At 39.1% G+C, this 19,978-nt stretch overlaps 1 protein-coding gene across 1 annotated transcript in view; it reads right to left on the bottom strand.

The window, feature by feature from the left end:
- Positions 1 to 9,198: 9,198 nt before the first annotated feature.
- Positions 9,199 to 19,978, bottom strand: part of LOC112115663 (bifunctional heparan sulfate N-deacetylase/N-sulfotransferase 3) — a 101,732-nt gene continuing 90,952 nt past the window's right edge. Inside the window, exons 12-14 of the mRNA XM_026648146.2 lie at positions 15,599 to 15,708; positions 11,245 to 11,347; positions 9,199 to 9,961 (exon numbers count right to left, since the gene is read on the bottom strand). Of these exons, the coding sequence (XP_026503931.1) occupies positions 9,842 to 9,961; positions 11,245 to 11,347; positions 15,599 to 15,708 (333 nt within the window). The 3' untranslated portion in view covers positions 9,199 to 9,841. The remainder of the gene's footprint in view (positions 9,962 to 11,244; positions 11,348 to 15,598; positions 15,709 to 19,978) is intronic.

Below are 19,978 nucleotides of genomic sequence, written 5' to 3'. Positions count from 1 at the left end.
TGGTGTTTTGGGGTCAGTTAGGATTTGTGTGGTGCTTGGTGTAGATCTATGAATATAACACTGTCAATACATATATTAATTTTGTGGTGCTTGCTGTAGATTTATGATTATTACACAGTGTTTGTCACTGATCCTATGAGCTGTGTCACACTGTACGGTAACAAGTAAGGGTGCTTTCAGAGCTGCTATGCACTTTGCAGCATATGTTGTGAATAATAAAGATGAATTATTTTCCAAAGAACAGAATTTTATTTAATAACAAAACCAGTGCAAAGAAAAATCTGAGCACTTTTAAAAGTACATTAAAAACGTAATAAATTAATGGAACAGAACTTATCAAGGGGAAAGAACATTCAGATGCATTTTACCTACACATACAGCAACCATGGCTCTCACAGATCAGTGTATGTGAAGCTGTGAGTGTCCTTAATTTCCCTGAGGGTGGAGTGGTAGGGGTAAGTATTTGGTCCCGGATGCCACGTGGAATGTTGAGGGAGGGTGTAGGGAGGTGCTGTAATGGAGTGCAAAGGGAGGCAAGCCCATGATTGTTGAATCTGTGATGTGCATGCTCAGAGGATCACTGTGTTTGTAATTGGAAGAACTGCAATCATTGTAGCACTTGTGTATTTCTTAATGCCTTTGGCATGGATATAACCCTTTATGTAACCATTTAGCTGGCTTATTCAATGTTGTACAATGAATAGCAATGGGAATAGCTCTCTGGGACTTTTAGACTGGCATTTTTCACTCAGACATAATTCTCTTCTCTAAGGTGAGTAGGGTTTGACTTAATTTTTAAACAATAGCTGGATAATTATGTTTATTTTCTAATTTCTATCTTGCTGGGATAGTGCTGGATTTCACCCATGCCCGGTAGTTAAATATATTTATCCCACGTGTTGCAATCATGCCCTCCTACCATTTCCCCCAACTTGCAAATCCACTGATTTCCTCTGTTCTTGACTAGGGACATCACAAATTGCAGATGAAAAAGAAAGGGCCTGATTTTGAACTTTGTTTATACAAGTGTAAACCAGGAGTAATTCAGTTAAATCAGTGGAGTTTCACCAGAGAAAAAGTGGTGTGCAGTCAGAACCAGGTCCTAAAAGAAGTCATAGCAATAGGATTACAATGATCAGAGTGCCATGATGGCCTCCATATTTGTATGTCAGAGTCAATAGGTATGATTTCCTCCATTCAATCGTGAGGCTGCTCCAATCATACTGATCATTTTGTTTCAATTTAGAGTTCATCAATCTCCTGAAATTTCTTCCCCATTACATGAATGGAAAGTCCAGAATTTTTTTATTTTTATTTTTTTTGGTAGGTTCCTTGAACCCATCCAAGAGACAGCTTGTTAGTAACATCAGGGTGCACTGACAAACGATTTAGAGGGGGAAAAAAACCCTCAGATGATTGTGCTGTTTCTCAAATCTGACTGGGCAAGCTAAATAAACCATAGCACCAGAGAATGAAGATACCTAATAAAACAAGGTTAGGCAAGGGACCATTAGTATGCATGTTCTTATTCTGCTCTGTTGTTCCTGTCTCATTGATCTTGTCTGGGATTTACTATGCTCTCTGAAAATGAAAGTTGGATGATGGCATTGGGGGTTTAAAGGCCACATCTCTGGCCCAGATAAAGCCCATTTTCACCACTCCGTTGACACAAAGGTTTTGTCTAGATTAGGACTTGGAAGGGGTTAGCTAACGCTAATGTGTGAACAGTCTAGTGTAGATAAGGCAGTGTGCTATTAACATGTGTTAAACTGGTCATATTTAAACCTAGGTATTTGTCATAGTCCATAATAAGCTCAGCCCAATCAAATGAGCAACTCAGGAGCTAGGAGAGTGATAATGAAGTTCATGTTCTCCATAGTAAGGAACCTCCCACATTGCTCCAATGCAGTTCCATACCTGTGTGACTTTGAAGGCAGCAGAGCAACAATTTTGGGATTAACCATAGCTAGGGTGCACGCCACGTTCGTGAGGAATTTTGAGTATGCGAGGAATGTGAGATAGAGCTCAGCCACAATTATTCTTACAACTATTTTTCTGCTTTCTGCTACAAAACACAGAATCTAAACTGCACGGTAACAATGTAAACAGCTCTCAAAGGAGAAAATACATTGAAAGGTACATGGGCGGGGATCTGGAGTCATTCCCAAACTCATCATGTTTCTGTCCAAAATGGACACAGTGATATTGGTCAAATCATAATTGGGGCTCGTACTGTCAGTTTTGTGCTTTGTCAAAGCAATTCTCACCTCCCTTTGAAGAACAGGGAGTAAAATCAAGGAAGAGGTTGAGATTTAGTTGCTAGAAAAAAAGAGACTGTTCCTTTGGGTGAATGTAGGTTTTTTTCTTTTTTCTTTTCTGTTCTCTGTTTCCTATGTTTATGTGTTTAGTGTTGACCAGCAAATCTGTTTGGGTTTTCTCATCCTTTTTTCTCCCTGCGTCAGTTCTTGTGGTGAGGCTGGTGAGGGCAGCACCCAGACTCTTGTACTTTAAGAAAGCTACATTCCAAATAAAGAATGTGGTTAACATTCTCACTGCTGTGAAAGAGGATGAAGGGGGAGTTTATATTTTAGGAATTCAGTAATCCAAAGGTGAAAGGGAATTAATGTTCACTGGGCTACATTCTGCTCTCAGTTACAGAATAAACCCAGAACAATTCCATTGGGTTTGATTAATCCATTGGGGCACAGAGTGGTACATTTTGCAGCTACTGAACCCGTGGGAGGCAGCAGCATTTGAGGGGGTGGGTGGATTCACCTCAGGGAGGGAGGGAGTGGTGCTCTTACCACCCTCTTCTGAGTTCTGCCAGTGGAGAGCAGCTTTAAAATTCTGCAATAACTTCCTGGCTAAAGCTGCCCAGAAGAGGAATCAGCACTTCCTCTGGATGCCCCTTCCTTTTGTGGGGTACATACAGGCCTTCTGGCAGGACATAACAGACAGGAGGAGCTTCTGGAAGAAGCCAGTGGAACCAACACAGCAAATCTGGGCCAACTGATTTAGTGGTGTTACTCCAAATTTACACCTTTGTAAAGGAGAATAGAACTTGACTTAATATGTTCTAATGAAACGATTTGTTTTCCCCAATGAATTTAGAATTTGCAAGTGTTGCTGATAGTGGAGCTCTTAGAGAAGGGCAGGGAGTGATGGGTACAGAGAGAAACTCCATTTTTTATTGTTTATCAGTATTTTTTTTTTTTTTTTGGTCTCATTTTGCTTTTGGAAAATTAGAGTGTAGTGGAAAAGCCTGGAAAAATGAATTCAGGGCAAAAGCAATCATATGAAGTGGATTTCATGTTAAAGGGCCAGCATTTATCTTGTTGCATTGTAATATGACTACTGGCCATTTATTTTAAAAAAGTAACATTGCTTCTTCCAGTATAGTACAGAAGGAAATGGGCATATTGGAGATCTGACCACCTGCTACCTACCTGTAAACTAAACCTGACTGTTCTGACCTTGCACCATTTGTGTTCCAGACTTTTGTTCTACTGTATGTCATGTGAATAAACTGGTTATTCCTTCCTGTGCTTTTATCTGATGTCTACACATTTGAAGTCTCAATGTTTTCCTTTCAGTCAGGGTCCCACAACTAAGATGTGTATACAGTGGTTACAGGTAAAAAGTTATACAAGAAAGGAATGTTCTTTAAAATTTCTGGACTACTATAGTTGACAGGACAGCTGAAGAAAGGAGTTATGCTGGAAGACTCACTAGAAAGCATTAGATTTTTACAGGCAGTTCTGTCCTGTGATTATGCAGTCTGATCTCCTGTATAATTCAGGCCATAGAATTTCATCTAGTAATTTCTTGTGTCAAGTGGAATAAGTTGGGGTTGTGGTAGGCTATATCTTTTAAAAAGAGCCAAAAGGTTTCAAGGGACGGAGAATCTGCCACGTCCTTGAGCTGCTCCTATTGAAATTATCCTCATTGCCTTATTTCCAATTTGAATTTGTCAAGTGGAGCAGAAAGGAATAAAGCAAGAGAAGTGGGAAAACAAAGGGATAGAAAAGGACAGAGGGAGAACAGAAGGAGAGGGCCAATGGGAAAAGAAAGCAACAGAAAACTGAAAGGAGGCAAGAAAGAGAAAAAGATAAAACCAAAGTAAATTGAGGCAATGGGATAGAAAACTTAGACAGAAGGCCTGATTTTCCATTGTGATGCACTCCATTTTCATTCATTCTTTCTTTCTTTGTCTGTGATTCCTTTAAAAATTTTTTTTTCTTCCTTTGTTTTCCTGAGGGGAAACACAGACATTTCTTTGCCTTTTCTCCAGACAGAAGCAGCACCTTCTTACCCAGTTGTAGCCGGAACCTGAACAGCGCTGAGCCACAATTCTCATTGATGCAAGTGGTAGTTGACGGTGCTTGGCACCGCTCAGATTCAATCCCTTTATGTTATGTCTTCCCTATATACCTCCTCCATTTCTCTTTTTTTTAAAGTTCTTGTGTTTCCCATTCTGTTTTCTCTAGCCCTTGGCTGCCCTCATTTATTTTTTCTCTTCTCTTGTGAGTCTTCCTTTCTGATCCTGCTAATTTTACCCTCTTCATTCAGGTGGAGCATGGAGCATTAAGAAAGGTGTTTGATGCACCTTTCAGGTCTGGAACATTCTGGACTGGCAAAATTGAAAGATCTGTCAAATGGCAGTGTTAGCTGAGTTGGTGACTTGAGTCTCAGAATGGCCGGATGCTGCTTGTAAGCAAAACGCTCTGATTGTGCTAACTTAGTACATTTGTGTTGTTACTTTACTGTTTTTTTTTATTATCCAATTAAAGTAATTGTAGTTAATTTAAAAGAAACTCAAACATTTTATAGTAGGTTACATCACTTCCCCATAATGAGCAGACTGTATCATGTTGATATTTTCTGTGTCGCCCCAAGACAACACTATAAGCTTCTATTTGGCCAGGTACCATCACATCTAGAGTGCTTTTCTGACCTCAAGTAGTTGATAGTACAGAATTTTTCTTTGGTAATTAATTTTATAGTAATTTTTATGGATTTTTCTAACGCTCCCTCCTGTCTACCAAGGCTGTTGGAATGTCTCAACTAGAGAACAGTGTTCCTCCAAACCTCACCTAGGGGCAAATACTTTTAATAGCGCTCTCTTGCTCTGTATATAAAGATCTGAAAATGTTACTGTAGCACATTTGCAGCTTCTGGCACAAGCTATATAAAAAGTAATCAACAAGCAAAGGCAGTAAAAAAGCAGCTGCACAGAGCAGTAATATCCACATACTGACAGAATAAGCAATATTTTTCTTTTAGAAAATCTTTCATGCAACTACTGTGCTTCTGAACTGTATTGTATCTCAAAGTCAAGGTACAATAGCTGCCCAAAAAACTGGAAGAAGAGAACTTTTGTGAACATAAAATCACTACTACATGGCAGTACATTTTCTTATCAGAGTTTATTGTTGCACATCAGATATCATGCCACTATCAGAATAATATTCAGTTTTTTTAATTTTAAAAAACTTTGAGAAAAATGTTTCCAGAAATTTTCATTCAATGTGAATGACAAGAATATTACGTCTATAAACACTGAAATATCTATTTAATTTCTTCCTGAGGAAGTTTCACATTTTTAAGCAAAGAAAAAGGGTATTCTGTACAAGCTAGCCTGCAAATCAGTTAAACTCATTCTTTTCTCAAATGTGGAGCTGGGAAAATACTGTAGCACTTTCATGAATGTTTATTGAAACAGTCAAATGAATTTACATCACCTAAATTTATGCCCCTTTATGTTCACTTTCTGCAAACAATCATGCATTGAATTTTACTACCACAGATGTTTGTGGAAAGCAAATTTCAAAGTCAAATACATGAGTATTTGCAGAAAACAAGTTAAACTCCACACAGACAAGTATTTGTGTAGGAATTCCTTGCACACTCATCTAACCAGGGAACAGAAATCATACCACGTGCCTTATCTGACCAATCACAACTAATCAACTAAGCCTGACTATCAAATATTTGCAATAAATGTTTCACAATCAGTAAATTAAAAAAAAATATTAAAGTTGGTAGGATATTTATGAAAATGCATTTGAAGAAACTGCAGTCCGCTTGTAGATAAGTGATGAGCTTAAAATAAGCTAAACTTGGTCAAATAAATATTTTTTTATGAATTATTTGCTCAGCTTTACTCATGTATCCCATTATTTTCAGATTTCAGCTATTGTACATAAAGCAGGGGTTCTCAAACTGGGCATCGGGACCCCTCAGGGGGTCACAAGGTTCTTATGTGGGGGATCGCGAGCTGTCAGCCTCCACTCCAAACCCCACTTTGCCTCCAGCATTTATAATGGTGTTAAATATACAAAAAAGTGTTTTTAATTTATAAAGGGGTTGCACTCAGAGGCTTGTTGTGTGAAAGGGGTCACCAGTACAAAAGTTTGAGAACCACTGACATAAAGTCTGGAGTCTGCATGCCTTGCTGAGACTCCTTGTTCATAAATAACTTGGCTGGTCCTGAATAAATGTTGTTTTTACTTTTTTTTACAGGCTTTTGCTGAATATTGTAAAAACATATTTTAACAGAATATTTCTGAGGAAAAACTATGGGTAGGTGCATTTATTCCCTTTTAGGGCTCATACAAAAAATTTCACCCCCAAATATATCTGCAAATCAGAGCAATAAATACCTTTGTAAACTCAAAGAACACTATCCATTTGCCTTTACTATCCACTGTTTTTAAGTGTCACAATAATAATATTTCTAGTGCACAAGAAGTTAATGCTATCTAAAGAGCTTGATCCTGCAGACTTTTCTCAGGCATTGTCAAAATAGAAGTTTTGAACAATAAGGATTTCAGGATCAGGCCCTGTGCAATGCACAATTCTGAGGACAAAAGGCCAAATACTTTTGTTTATAGTATTTACTCAGGCAGAACCCCCACTGAAATCAATGTGGAGATCCTGTGCTCTGTGCCCCTGACAGTCCCCACGCTCCCTGATAACAGGGATGAAATGGAGCTTTACTACCAGCTATTTGCCTGGCCATGGCTGCCAAAGGGTCTCCATTTAGAGAGGCATTCCTTCCCACATCTCATCAGGAGGCTCCGCAAAACAGGGTCTACAGCTCTAGAATATATTACCTTATCTGTGTAAATTAGCTGGGACTAGAAAAAAGGTAATGTGCATATTCCAGTCCACACCCAAGCCCCATCCAACCTGGGGCTGCCACACATCCTCATGCTGGCCACTCCTTACCTCCTCCCCTCCCCCCAGAACTAGACCATGCAGAGAGCCCTTTGTGGTGTCCTAGAAAGAAAGGGCTGTGCTATAAATGTGTGTGAGCTCCATCCCTAAAGCACAGAGGATGGTTGACATCTGTGCAAAGAGGTTCCCCTCCATACAATAGCAATCTTGGGAGCATGATCTGGCCCCAAAATGCTTATGTAATTGCTGCTTTAAAGAGAGCAGAGTAACTGTAGCACCAGAGCACAAAACACAAGCTTTGTGCAGTTCCTACAAAATAGTGGTTTGTTTTTTTTAATGTTTTGGTGATGGTACATCAGATGTACACTAAGGATGAAAGGACCCTATTGAAGTCAGTGGGGCTACTAGAGCATCACCGTAGGTGTTTTCCACCATGATTAACATTAACATCTTAGTTGTTACAAATCCATATAGACATTTGCAAGTCACATCAACTCTTTACACATGCAAAGGATTTTTCTTTTGTAGATATTCAGTGTCCAGAGGGTATCTTTTACTAAATTAAAAGAATTTGAAGAAAAGTCAAATTTTGGACCTAAAGCACATGACAGAAAGTGAGAAGATTTTTTCATTCTTTCTATAAATAATTATGATGTTCAACTTATAGAATGTCTACTCTACTAGATCCTTGTTGTTAACCATGCATATTCCTTTATGCAATAATGTGCTGAGTAATGTATATCTTTATACACAGCAAATTTGCCTAGATATTTTTCTTTATAGGCCTATCAAAATTATGTATTACAAAGTCCATGAGTAAAAAAACTTACAAGTTAGAATTACAATAAGGATCTCAATATCTGTTTTCTATTTAGTGAACAATAAACTGGTTTCTGTCCCATTACTATAAAAATTAAATTGTATGGTTTATGACAAACACTACATAGAAAAGCTTTCCACCATTTGATGTACTTTTTAACTGCCCATTTTAAAGCAAATATAGTTACAGAACCAAGCATCAAATTTGGAACAATCGTATATATAGGGAGCAGGGGTCACCTACCAGGCCCATTTTTTGACTTTGGGTATTTATTCATTAGCTGTCATGCATTTTTAAAACACATTGAGCCATATTTCAGTGGAGTAACATGAGGGCTAAATTTGGCTCATATTTTTAATGATCGCTTTCCTAATTTTTTGAAGCATTAATAATTATGCCCTGGTCTCACATGTTTAAGTAGGCATGCTGTTTAGCTGAGAGTACTCACACTGTGTAAACTTAAACATATACTTAAGTGTTTGCAGTACTGGAGCCTAATTCTATATCAGGACTGCACACTGTATTAATTTTTATTTAACTTACTCATTTATTTTATTACAAAACTTTTAAAATATATATCTCCCTGGGGAAAGAAGTACGTTTTTGCAACTTGCATGTATTAAATTGGAAGGCATTGAGAGATGCCACCACTTTTCAGTCAGTATAAGAGGAGTTTTGGGAAACACACATCAAATAAATACATAAAATTCAACACACCAAAAACCAGGACAAGATAAATTGTAAATTAAGGCAATCTCAATATAGGTCTGTTTCTGTTCTCACACCAGTTTTTCACTGATATAAGTCTACTGATTTCACTGGAGTTACTTCTCATTTACAGCAGTGTGAGATCAGAATCTAGGCCCCATAACTTGCAACTCACAGGAGCTAGGTGTGAAAGATCTACTCAGGTCATTTGTTCATTGCATTGCTATGGTTTGGTTCACAGTCATATAAGTTTAACACTCAGATTATTACAATGTAAATTTCTTTTTTAACTTTGTGCTTCATATATCTAATTAGATTTCTTCTTAACCATATAGTAGTCTCTGTTCAGAATAGTCTATATTCCTTTGTGTTGCTGTTTCAGCAGACTATGTATGGAGGTGCAGTATTTAAAAGCATAGATTCTGAACTTGAAAGGGATCCACAGCACACTATGGTTTCCTCCTCACAGAGCAGGGCCATATTTCTTACATCATTTCTTGCTACAGTGTTTTAGCCTGTGGCTTCAGGATTTGGCTCACAATACATATTCTGTCCTGTTGTTTACACCTAAGCAACATGTTTGTACTCCTCAACTGTGTTCATTTATTTTAAGTTCAAAATTTGGTAAGCAGATTCCAAAGGCAGGAGTAGATTTGGCCACTGTATGTTATACAGGGTTTTCTTAGTTTTGTTTTTTGTTTTGTATAAGACACATCATAATAATCAAAAAGTATGAAAAACCATGAGCAGGCAAACAATGTGCTACAAAACTTACATGAGACACAACACTCCTAAGTTCGAATATAAAAGTGTAAATATTTACTATGAAATTGGACAGTTGTGTAGCTTTGCTTTTAAAGCTTATACCAGTTGCTATTGACTTCCACATGTGCGCACAGTAGTTTACAACAATTCCACAGGCCCAGAAATGGCAAAGAGAAAGCCTGCAGGCCTCTAGAGTTCTAAGAGACACAAACATTTTCACCATCCACATGCCAGCATATGGAAAGAACTTCATTCTTTTATTCTCTTTTGAAGAGGTATATTTTACACCTGCCTTCTGGTAGCTATTGAAGGCTTTAGGTAAGATGACTGAAGTGTGGAAGAGAGATTTCAAGAAGCTTCCTCTCAATGCTATCTCACTTTCTGTAGTTCCTGTCTCAGCCATGATGGCAGGGGTTGTCCCAATTTGTGCAGGAGTTTTGACAGTTCCACATTGTGATCTCTGTAGTAGCTTGACAGAAAAGCCCTACACTGATGGATAAAAAAGCAGACATTTTTATTTAGTAAAATATTGTACTGTAGATGCTATGGATTTTGAGTTTTGCAGTTTGTTTTACCTGTATCTAAACTATGCCATGTTTTCTTCTGTGCTGTATACTTTCTCCTATACTATGTATTATTGCACACAGCATCTATACTCTATTTAGCAGCTGAGCTGCAGGGGATTATTTTAGTAGATATACAGTTACTTTCCAAACTGTTCATCAAAACCAAAGAAACTGATCAGAGTCTGATCTCAGATACATCTGTATAGATCCAGAGTAACTCTGGAGTCAATAAACTATTCTGAGTTTACATTAGTGTAACTGAGGGCAGAATATAACCCCATAGTATTTCAGGTTTTGTTATTCAGGTATTTACATTTTTCAGAGACGTTTAGGATAGACAAACATAATACAAATAAGTAAAATACCCCACAGAGGCTGATTCTCCTCTCACAAGAGTTACTCCTGATTTACACCAGCATCAGAATAAAATCAGGCCTACAGTACAATAAGTAAGTACAATAGTACTTACTACTGACCAAGTCTTGAGCTCTTCACTCAGGTTTCATTCAGACTAAGTTAAGTGGGAGTTCAGTATGAGAAGGCCAGAGTAAAAACAGAGGCTCCAAATGCTTGCTGAGATTTCTTCCGCTCCTCTGTGCAGAAGTGGGAATGTGGACCTCAGCTATCAGGCCTGTGAAAGTAACTTTATCTGAACATTTCTGAAGGAAAATTTTCAAAATTGATAGATACCAAAATTAATTGATCTTAAAAATGAACTGCCACGAGAACATGTGTAACTATTAATAGCCTGACAAGTCAAGAATGAAACAGACTGGAAGAACAGAGGACAGCCCCACATTTACACATCTGATCACGACTGCAACAAACCATGTGTTTTGAGCTTGTTGCTGGTGTGGGTCGCTCAGCTGAGGGGCTGGGATTTTAACTGTGTTGCAGCTTTTTGAGAGCAACTAGGTTTTTCAATATGAAGAAAATGTTTAAAAAACAATTTCAGGGTAAGTTAATTTGGAGACATCTTGGCCTTTATGCTCAACCTTTATACAAAAGGTTGAAAAACGATCATGTGGTACATGGTATCAGAAAGGCCTCAGCTGTAGGGAGAGTTAGTACAAATAAACTATAGGTTGTTAATTTTATCCTCTTGTTCTTGTTATAATTTTGTCAATGGCGTGTCCCACGGGTGTGAGTGAGGCACTCCTAAAAGCCATTCAAATGCTGTATTGCCTCAGAAGAACAATGGTTTACCTCTGAATCCATAGGAGGGTATTTTCTGCCTTTGCTCTTTCCAAGACACTTGGTTTTTCCTTCTTCCAGGAGTTGACACCAGAAACCTTTATGTGAATCGAACCTGAAATTCAGCAAACAGATCAAATATGTTCAGTCTAAGATTTTTTTATCACTTCAGCAACTTAATATTTCGGGTCCACTTTCTCCTCGTTATTCAGGCAGGATACCCCTTAGCACTAATGCAAATTATGCTTTTCTTTGGAGGAAAGAATAAAGAATAACAGGCTAGCTAGCTATCCCTATAGATTTCTAGGGCACACACAACTGACCACAGATCCCATTTAATTTTATTTATAGTTAATGTTTAAATGGCAGAAGCACCCAAAGATGCTGTACAGGATTGGTGCCCCATTTCATTGGGGGCTCTACAAACCACATAAGAAGGCACAATCCTTGTCCTGAAGAGCTCACAATCTAAATAGACAAGACAGACACAGGGTGAGAAAAAGGGATACAACATACAAGCTAAGGGTCAACTTCTGCAACCATTACTCATCTTGAATAGTACTTTATTTGTCCATTAGTTCCATGGAAATCTATGTGACTACTTACAGAATCAGGTACTCCTCACTGTGAGTAAGGGTGGCAGAGTCAGGCCCAAAGTGACTATATTATGGTAAGCAGGAGTGGGGCTAGGGGGAGGACAGGATGGGGTAAGTTAATAGGAGTAAGGCAGCAGAAAAAGGAAAGGATGGGCGAGACTGTGCATGGAGTAGGGGAAGGGGAGACAGGAAGAAGAAAGGAGTGAGATGGAAGAAAAGGCTGTTGAGGAGCATGAAAGACAGAAAGAATGAGGCTGGCAGTGATGCAGTTGTGTGAGAAAAATGGAGTAAACCAAACACTAGAGAGGATGAATGGCCATTGTTTAATCTGAAGAAAACAGAAACTGATGATGACAAACAATTGGGTTCAGGGGGTTGTGATGATTACTGTTGCGGTGAAGAGATTTTCCTCCTGAGGGCTGGATCTCCCCTTGGAGCCCTGCTCTTCCTCCCCCAGCCCACCCGTGGACACTTAGAGCCTGGAGCCCAAGATATGGTGTCTGCCCTTGCTCAGACCTGCACATGGGGGACTCCAGCTGGGCTTCTCCCTTACCTATTGGCACCCCAGAGAAATAAACAAAGTCTCTCTATGGTTCCCCCGGCCCCCAGTATATTTTCTCAGGCTTTTGAAATTACACCAATGTCAGTCTAGCAATGGACTAAAGGTGTGACGATGTACCTCACAGTGAGATTCCACAGTGATGATATTATCAGGGGCTTTGGCTGTACAGTAATGTTAACATTAAAGTGCCTTATTTTTAATTCACATGGTATATGGACCCTATCTTGCTTCCATCAATGTCAATGTCAAAACTCCCAGTGGGAGTAGAACTGGTTTCTTAGACTCCCCTCTCCTCTTTGCCAGCATAATTAGTGATTCACAGCATAGATAAGCACATCTTAAGAGCTCTTTGCATCAATATTATATGCACATGCTTATTTTGACATGACTTCTCTGTGCAGCCAGCCAGGATAGTCACCAAGCCAGAACAAAATATACATGTTTGTGTACAGACATGAACTGCGTTTGAGCTAGAGATCCGGATAGGTGTTTTGTGTCTTTTATAGATCAAATCAAACAATACTAATAAATAATGTCAATGGAGCTGTATCTGGACACGGTTGAACTGATCATATATTTTAGAGCACATTTCAAGGGCCATATCATGCCCTTCTTTGATGTCAATGGGAGTTGTACATGACTGATCAAGGGCACAGCTTTGGCAGTAGCATGGACACAGGTAACACCTGTTTTGATTGCATGAGAAACTATATGCAATACGTATTGACAAAGATTCATGGGAGTCAAATTTCCAGAAGTGAGCAATTATAGTGGATCCCATGTACATCACGAAGCAAAGTGCCTGTAAATTATCCAAGATAGGTGGATTATTGAAGTGTTATTCATTTTATGAAATCTTTTTTGTTAAATTTCCATCTGATCTGCAGAAACCAGAGTATATCTGCACAGTTAAACATCTGCATGGTTAAAACTACAGTCTTCCACCAAAAAACCCTCTCATTTCAAGGCTTAGAGACAAATCTTCAGCTCAGTTTATGTATCTGTAAGGGGTACAGTTGCCTTCAATTGCTGCATAAAATGGCTGTGCACCACCTTGACTGTTCCTGGAGATGGTCAGTTCAGTGCATGTGGATGAAAGGAACCCACAATCCACTATCATAGGATGTGGAGCTGCCCAGGAGTGGGGAAATCGTAAATTGGGTCTACCCTAAAGAACAGAGACATTTGTAATTTAATCTGTGGGACAGCATTTGTTGAAGTATCAATGGTGCAGTATGTTCACACAAAGTTAATTAAAAGCTGTTTTGTGAAAAAAGACAATTCATCCACAGGAACATCCTCTCAAGTGACAGCAGAGTGATAGTATAAATTCATGACAAATCATAGTATAAAAGTGATAGCATCAAACAAAGCCCACAGTTAATAAAAAGACTGATATCCCAAGACATTTAATTGCTTGATAGAAATACTAATATTGCCAGCCAGCTTGTTTTAAGGATAAATTCATCAACCTCAAACTACGGCTAGAAAATATCTTCTAGCATGATCTAATGGGTGGAGCAGAAGACTGGCAACCAGCACTCCTGGGTTCTTCTGGCTTTGTCACTGACTGTGTGCCATTAGGCAAGTGTTTGTTTTTATACAATGTCCATCACTACAGAGTCTACAATTACTAGTCTACCATTCACTTCTCAGTGTTTCCATCGAACCTTCTGTAAACTGGGCAGCATAATATTTACCAACCTCAAAGGGCTTTGTGAAGATTAATTAAAGGGTGTAAAATGTTTTGAGTTCATTGGATAAATAACCTATATTTTTATTTCATATTACACTATTGCAATTTTGTAGGTACAAATAGAGATGGGAATTTTCTACCATATATATCAATTACCAAATGACATAGAGGGCCAAATTCATTACTGGTATAACTAAACTGATTTAAATGGAGCTATACCAGGATGAATTGGGGTCAAAGTAATGGAAAAAGTTGCCTGAATCTCAGTTATGCTAAATGAACATTATCTGTGTTCAAGGGTAGACAAGAAGGAAAAGCCTGCTGCAGAATTAGATGCAGAATAATAATTCACAGCATCCAGGTCAAGGCCTTTGGTGTACAAAGAAACAGAGCTTTCAATAGAGTTACTTCCAGGGATGAATTGGGTCCATTATGTCTGTATAATACACTTGACTTTATCTCATGAAAGATAAAATCTGTTTTGCTACATACGCCACAAAAAGGAACAGAGCACAACTGTCTGAAAGCATTAAATAGAGAAATGTCTAGGAAAGAAAAGAATTCTTTTCTGAGAGCTTCTTATAAAAACAGACAATGGGCTCACATTCAAAAGAGCAGCCTAAGGTTATCAATCTTATTTTAAGGGCAAGTGAATCTAAATGTCTGAATCCAAAGGATTTGTTTACATAGGTGTTTATTATACAGAAAGTAGATTTTACATTCCTGACACTGATATTGTTGAGTCTCCTGTAACTGAATGTGAAGGAAAACCAGCCTTCTGTCCATTCTGTTTACGCATGGTGAATCTTTTGCTGCTGAGGAAAGAGATGCAAAGGCATCTCTCTCTTTTATCCATCCAAAATCCAAACACAATTTTCACAAACCAATACTTGTTTTATCTGTCAGGTGTCCATCTCTGTAATATTTAAACACCATGTTTAATGCCTGGTTCAATACATAATTAACAGAAAATATAATCCTTCCGAGTTGCATTCTTTCCACATGTTGTTAACGATTACTTGGATAGCAGTTTGAAAGCGTGCAAGAAAGAAAAATGTACTTTTCATGTCTAATCAGCACATAAGCAAGTCCAGATTTTTCCATGGAAATTAAAGAGGGTAAAGACATTGAAAAATACATATTGTTGCCCACACTAGCATTACTAATAGGTCTTGCATGCAAAATTAGTCAGAGGAGTATTAGCGGCTATTAATTTGTATTGATTTTGCGTATAGAACCAACACCATTTTGTTACAGCCAACAAATGTCTCATCAACCTAATCTTGCAAGGTGCCGAGGTTTGTCTGAGGAGTGCTGAGCACGCATTCACATACACACATTACACATTTAGATGTACAAAAATTCAATGAATAACAGCAAATTATAATTTACAGGGAATATTGCAACCCATTCTTTTCAGACTCTTTATACAAAACTACAGTTGCACGATTATTTCCTTTTTAAATCACTCCATTGCTAATATTCCATTACATTAATTATGAATGAACTCACGTTAGGGCTTCAGAGTAATTATAATGAGGAGAAACTCCCAGAAACTTCTGCACTTCATCCATCACGGTAGCTGGGTCACTTCTCAGCTGCTGTCCATCAATAATTAGCAACTGCAAAAATAAAATAATACTGTATTTAAAATTCATCATATTTCAAGCTTCAAACTAAAACTTTCACCTATGTCAAGCTCATTCATTAAGAGGAAAAGAGGTGCCCCAGGGAATGGTAACAGGTCTGGTCTTATTTATCATCATTAATGATCTGGGAGAAGGGTAAATGACACACTAATTAATTCTGAAATGAAATTATATTGGAAGCTGTTGTGAGCACCACTGAGGACAGAGAAATAATGCTGAAGCACCTAGTGAGATTACAAATATCGGCAGGAAATTAAATGAGATTCATCCTGACAAAATGAAAGCTAATATATCTGGAAAAAATAAGCTGCAACACCCCCACCCCCACATATAAAACGAGAGGAAGATATTCTGAGCCATATGTGTGCTCTTTTTTCTGAGTATCAATCAATTTATTGACAGTTATGGTCACTGCTGAAGAAAGCACTCAGCTCTCTCATCCTTTGCCACACACTAATTTCTTCTTGTGCCCAAGATCCATCATGACTGAATAGTGGCAGCTGAAGCTGCTGTGGTGCACAGTGGATAGGAGATGGCTAATTGTCCGGTTCAGATTGCTGCTCGACAACCAGTCATTTTCCCTGTGGAAAAGCTGCTTTTTGTGACCGTAGAGCTGGTTCACTCACAACTCTTCAAAGACCATTTTTTCCCCCCTATCAGAGGTTGCCATCACATGTGAAGTAGAGCTTGTTGCACACAAAGCAAGTTTCTCCTAGCTTCCTGCTACTCTCTACTTCTGATCATAACTTGTTTTTAGATTTAGTGGAGATGGCTGAATGAACTGGGACTAGGGAGTGGTTTAGGGGAGGATGACTGGCGAGTGAATGAAGGGACTGAGTGAGGCAGCAGTTCTGTGCAATAAATAGCATGTGTTCATATAATTACAGATTGTATCATAATTCCTATGCACAGGGTACCGAATTAGTTGCATGGTCAAATTTAATTCTGGCATTTCCTAGCTTTTGAGTGCTAGCCTTGCAACCTTAAGGTTCTTTTATTGTAGTGGTTTTGTATGTAATTTCCTAGATTTTTAAAAAAGCAAACTGAAAAACAGAAATTCCACCATGTAGAACCATATTGACTCCCACATGCTTCATCAGTAAGGTTAGAACCTTTAGATCCACAGCACAGACCTCTGCCACTTGAGCTAACAGACTGATAGTAGTAGCAGGTTGTGCTACATCTGCTACATGAGCATCTCTAAAAGGATAAGAGGCACACATTTTGTGAGTGGGTTTCACAGCTCTTTGCTGACAGCTGAGGAATGCTAAACCTTGGGGCTTCTCTAAACAAAAGCCTAATTTACTGCAAGCTCGGCTGTAAATCTACCTTGCATTAGCCAGCCGCACACTGAATATCCATGTGGACCTTGCTGCCGTGTACTAGAAGTTCCCTAATGCACTTTGATCTACCCTGCTTTGAAACAGGAGATCACAGTGCACTAGGAAACTTTAAGTGCGAGGCAGCAAGGTCCACATGGACACTCAGTGCACGCCAGGCTAATGCGGGGTAAGATTTAAAACCCAGCTTGCCGCAAGCTAAGTATTTGTACAGACAAGCCCCCAGGAGTCCTATATTCTATACCAGATTCTGAGGGAAGTGTACTCTACTAGCAACCTTTTCCTGCCTGACCTCTTCCGTGCCTTGCCCCTCCAGTCTGCCCCAGTTTCAGGCTGTCTCCCACTCCAATTCCTCCATGCCCCATCCTGGTCCCTCCATTCAGTTCCTCATCCTAGTTTCTCCCCTTTTGGCTCCTTGTCCCAGTTTAGCCTTAGCCCCTACCCTTAGGCCTCTCTTAATTTTCCTCTTTGCTGGCCAGATGCCAGCAGTGGGGTCAATGATAAAACAGGATAAACTGATTTCCTCCTCTCAGTTTCTGGGCCTAGCACTTCAGCAGCCCCTGTCTGTCAGGAGCAGCAAGTGCAGAGAAAGTCCTACTCTGCCCCTTGCAGCTCTGAGATGAAGCATGCCCAATACAGATGGAATGTTCAGGCTCTACTGAGTGGAAATTTCCAGAGGCTCAAAACTTGACCAAATTTGTGTAGATTTTCACAGGATTGGCAAAAGTTACATCCCTGGCATCAAGGCAACTCCTGTGCCAAATTTCAAGTCTTTGATCCAAAGCATGGAGGCACTAGAGCTTCTCAACAAACTTGTAAGAATTTTTTAACACAGGAAAAATGATGTATTTTCCCCTGATCTTATTCTGATAAATGACTGAATCCTTTTTGCTGAAATTTTCTTCAAAATTCAGTCTGACAGATGACTGGCATGGAAAATTTCATCCCTAATGGTTAAATTTTGGCAAAGCTCTAAACAACTGAAAACAGGGTTTGTAAAGTGCTTTGAGATCTATAGATGAAAAGCTCTATATAAGAGGCAGATATTATTATAATGGAAACTATCAGGAAATCTTAGCTATTTGCATTGATACCTGCATTACCTATAATATCTTTGACTATAATAATAAATAACAACAATAATAATTTTAATTTATAAGGTGCCCCTCACACAAAAGTGCTCAGGGTGCTGAAAAACAATCAGAAAAACAATTTTATTCATTAATAAAAGAACATGCTGACCTCAAAATTAGACAATGTGGGTAAACATAATAATAACAATAAAGATATGAAAGAAGATAACTTACACATTAGTTCATAGGTGGGTGAATACTGGACCTCATAGGAGTCCAATAAGTAAGAAATATACTACTCACGTAGTGTCCCCATATAAGCTACATATCTACAATTTGGTCCAGCTGGGATATGCTAGGTAGATTCCAGTCTTTCTATGCATCTAAGGCTAAACTTTATGTCACTTGCTGATTATAGATCTGCATCAGATAACCATTTTAATCATGCTGTCCTCAATAGCAAATTTAGATATGACTGACTATGTTCATTGCTGATATGTTTACGCAGAAACAATGAGTCAGTTGGTGATGGACATTTGTTTGTTTTCACCGAGGGATATGAAACCCAATGTCCCTTGAGGACCTATCCTAGAATGCATACTGTTCAACATACACGAGACCCTTGGAGAGATCAAATCTAAACAGAGTGTAGAGAATATCAAATCAGTATGCTGGTATTACACAACCGTATATCCTATGGACTCTGCAAATTTGGATCCTAAAAGAACATGTAGACAATATCACCAGCCAGATGCATCAGAGCTTCTGTGTTCACACCATGGGAAAAGAGAATTGCAGACTCTGGATAAATTCTCTCCTCCAAACAAGCCCTTAGAGGGTGTGCTCAGAAGTAGCGCTTCACAGTGTCAGCATTCAGAAACATCAACACCAGAAACAAAGCCTATCAACAAGACATGAGTAATGTGATGTACGCCACCCCTATGTTATGCAGCAAAAGGAGTACGGGACTTGTGATTGCATGTCTTCTAAGGTATGTGCTTGGAGAATGTAGGCAGGAGATAGATGGAGAGCATAGGCAGATAGATGTCTTGTGAAGTATGTGTCTTCAGAGGCTTGTCAGGAGTATGCACTTCTCAGGTTCATTAAGTGATATCTGTTTTGAGATAAGCACACCTTGGTCTCATGAATTGCACACACCGGGAAACACAAACCCTTTGAGGCTCAATGTGTAACACACAGAGATTCAAAGGGACAGGAGTGCCAACTGTAGCTTCCAATGCACCAAATGGTTTCTCAATACTCAACAGAGCCATGCACCAATGATCTGGGAGGGGAGTGGTGGCTCCCAATATACTAGCAGTGATACAATGCACTGACAGACCTGGAAGAGGTGTGATGGGTAGAGGACCTTGACTAGGCATCAAAAGATCCTAAAACCCAGTGATGGCAGAGATCGCAGAGGCACCAGTGTGCACAGACGTAGTGATACACTGGCAGTTCCGAGTGAACTGAGCAGTGAAAAGATTAGCTCATGGAAGGACCACTGAACTCATGAGCAGATGAAGACACTGAAGCACTTAATGACTAATGGGCCTTATGTCTTTATTTATCTGTGTATCATACCCAGTTCCAGACACTCAAGCCTCTATATCCTCAAGTCTTCACAGTGTTCAGTGCACTAAATTTCCTCTGATCCCATCAGGGGTGGATAATGCATTGGTACTTCACAATGCTGGCCAATGCTTTGATGCTGCACAGTGCAGAAGCATTACACAGCACCATCCCAGCAATTTATCATGGTACATTAGGTTTCCCATCAATGCTTTTTGTTGGAAGTCCTGATGTGGTATCAAATGGCTGATGCCTGAT

The sequence above is a fragment of the Terrapene carolina genome, unplaced genomic scaffold, assembly GCF_002925995.2.
Source record: "Terrapene carolina triunguis isolate 2854851 unplaced genomic scaffold, T_m_triunguis-2.0 Scaffold66, whole genome shotgun sequence".
Lineage (NCBI taxonomy): Eukaryota > Metazoa > Chordata > Testudines > Emydidae > Terrapene > Terrapene triunguis.
Note: the sequence above shows the minus strand (reverse complement) of the source record. Positions and strands in the feature narration are given on the sequence as shown.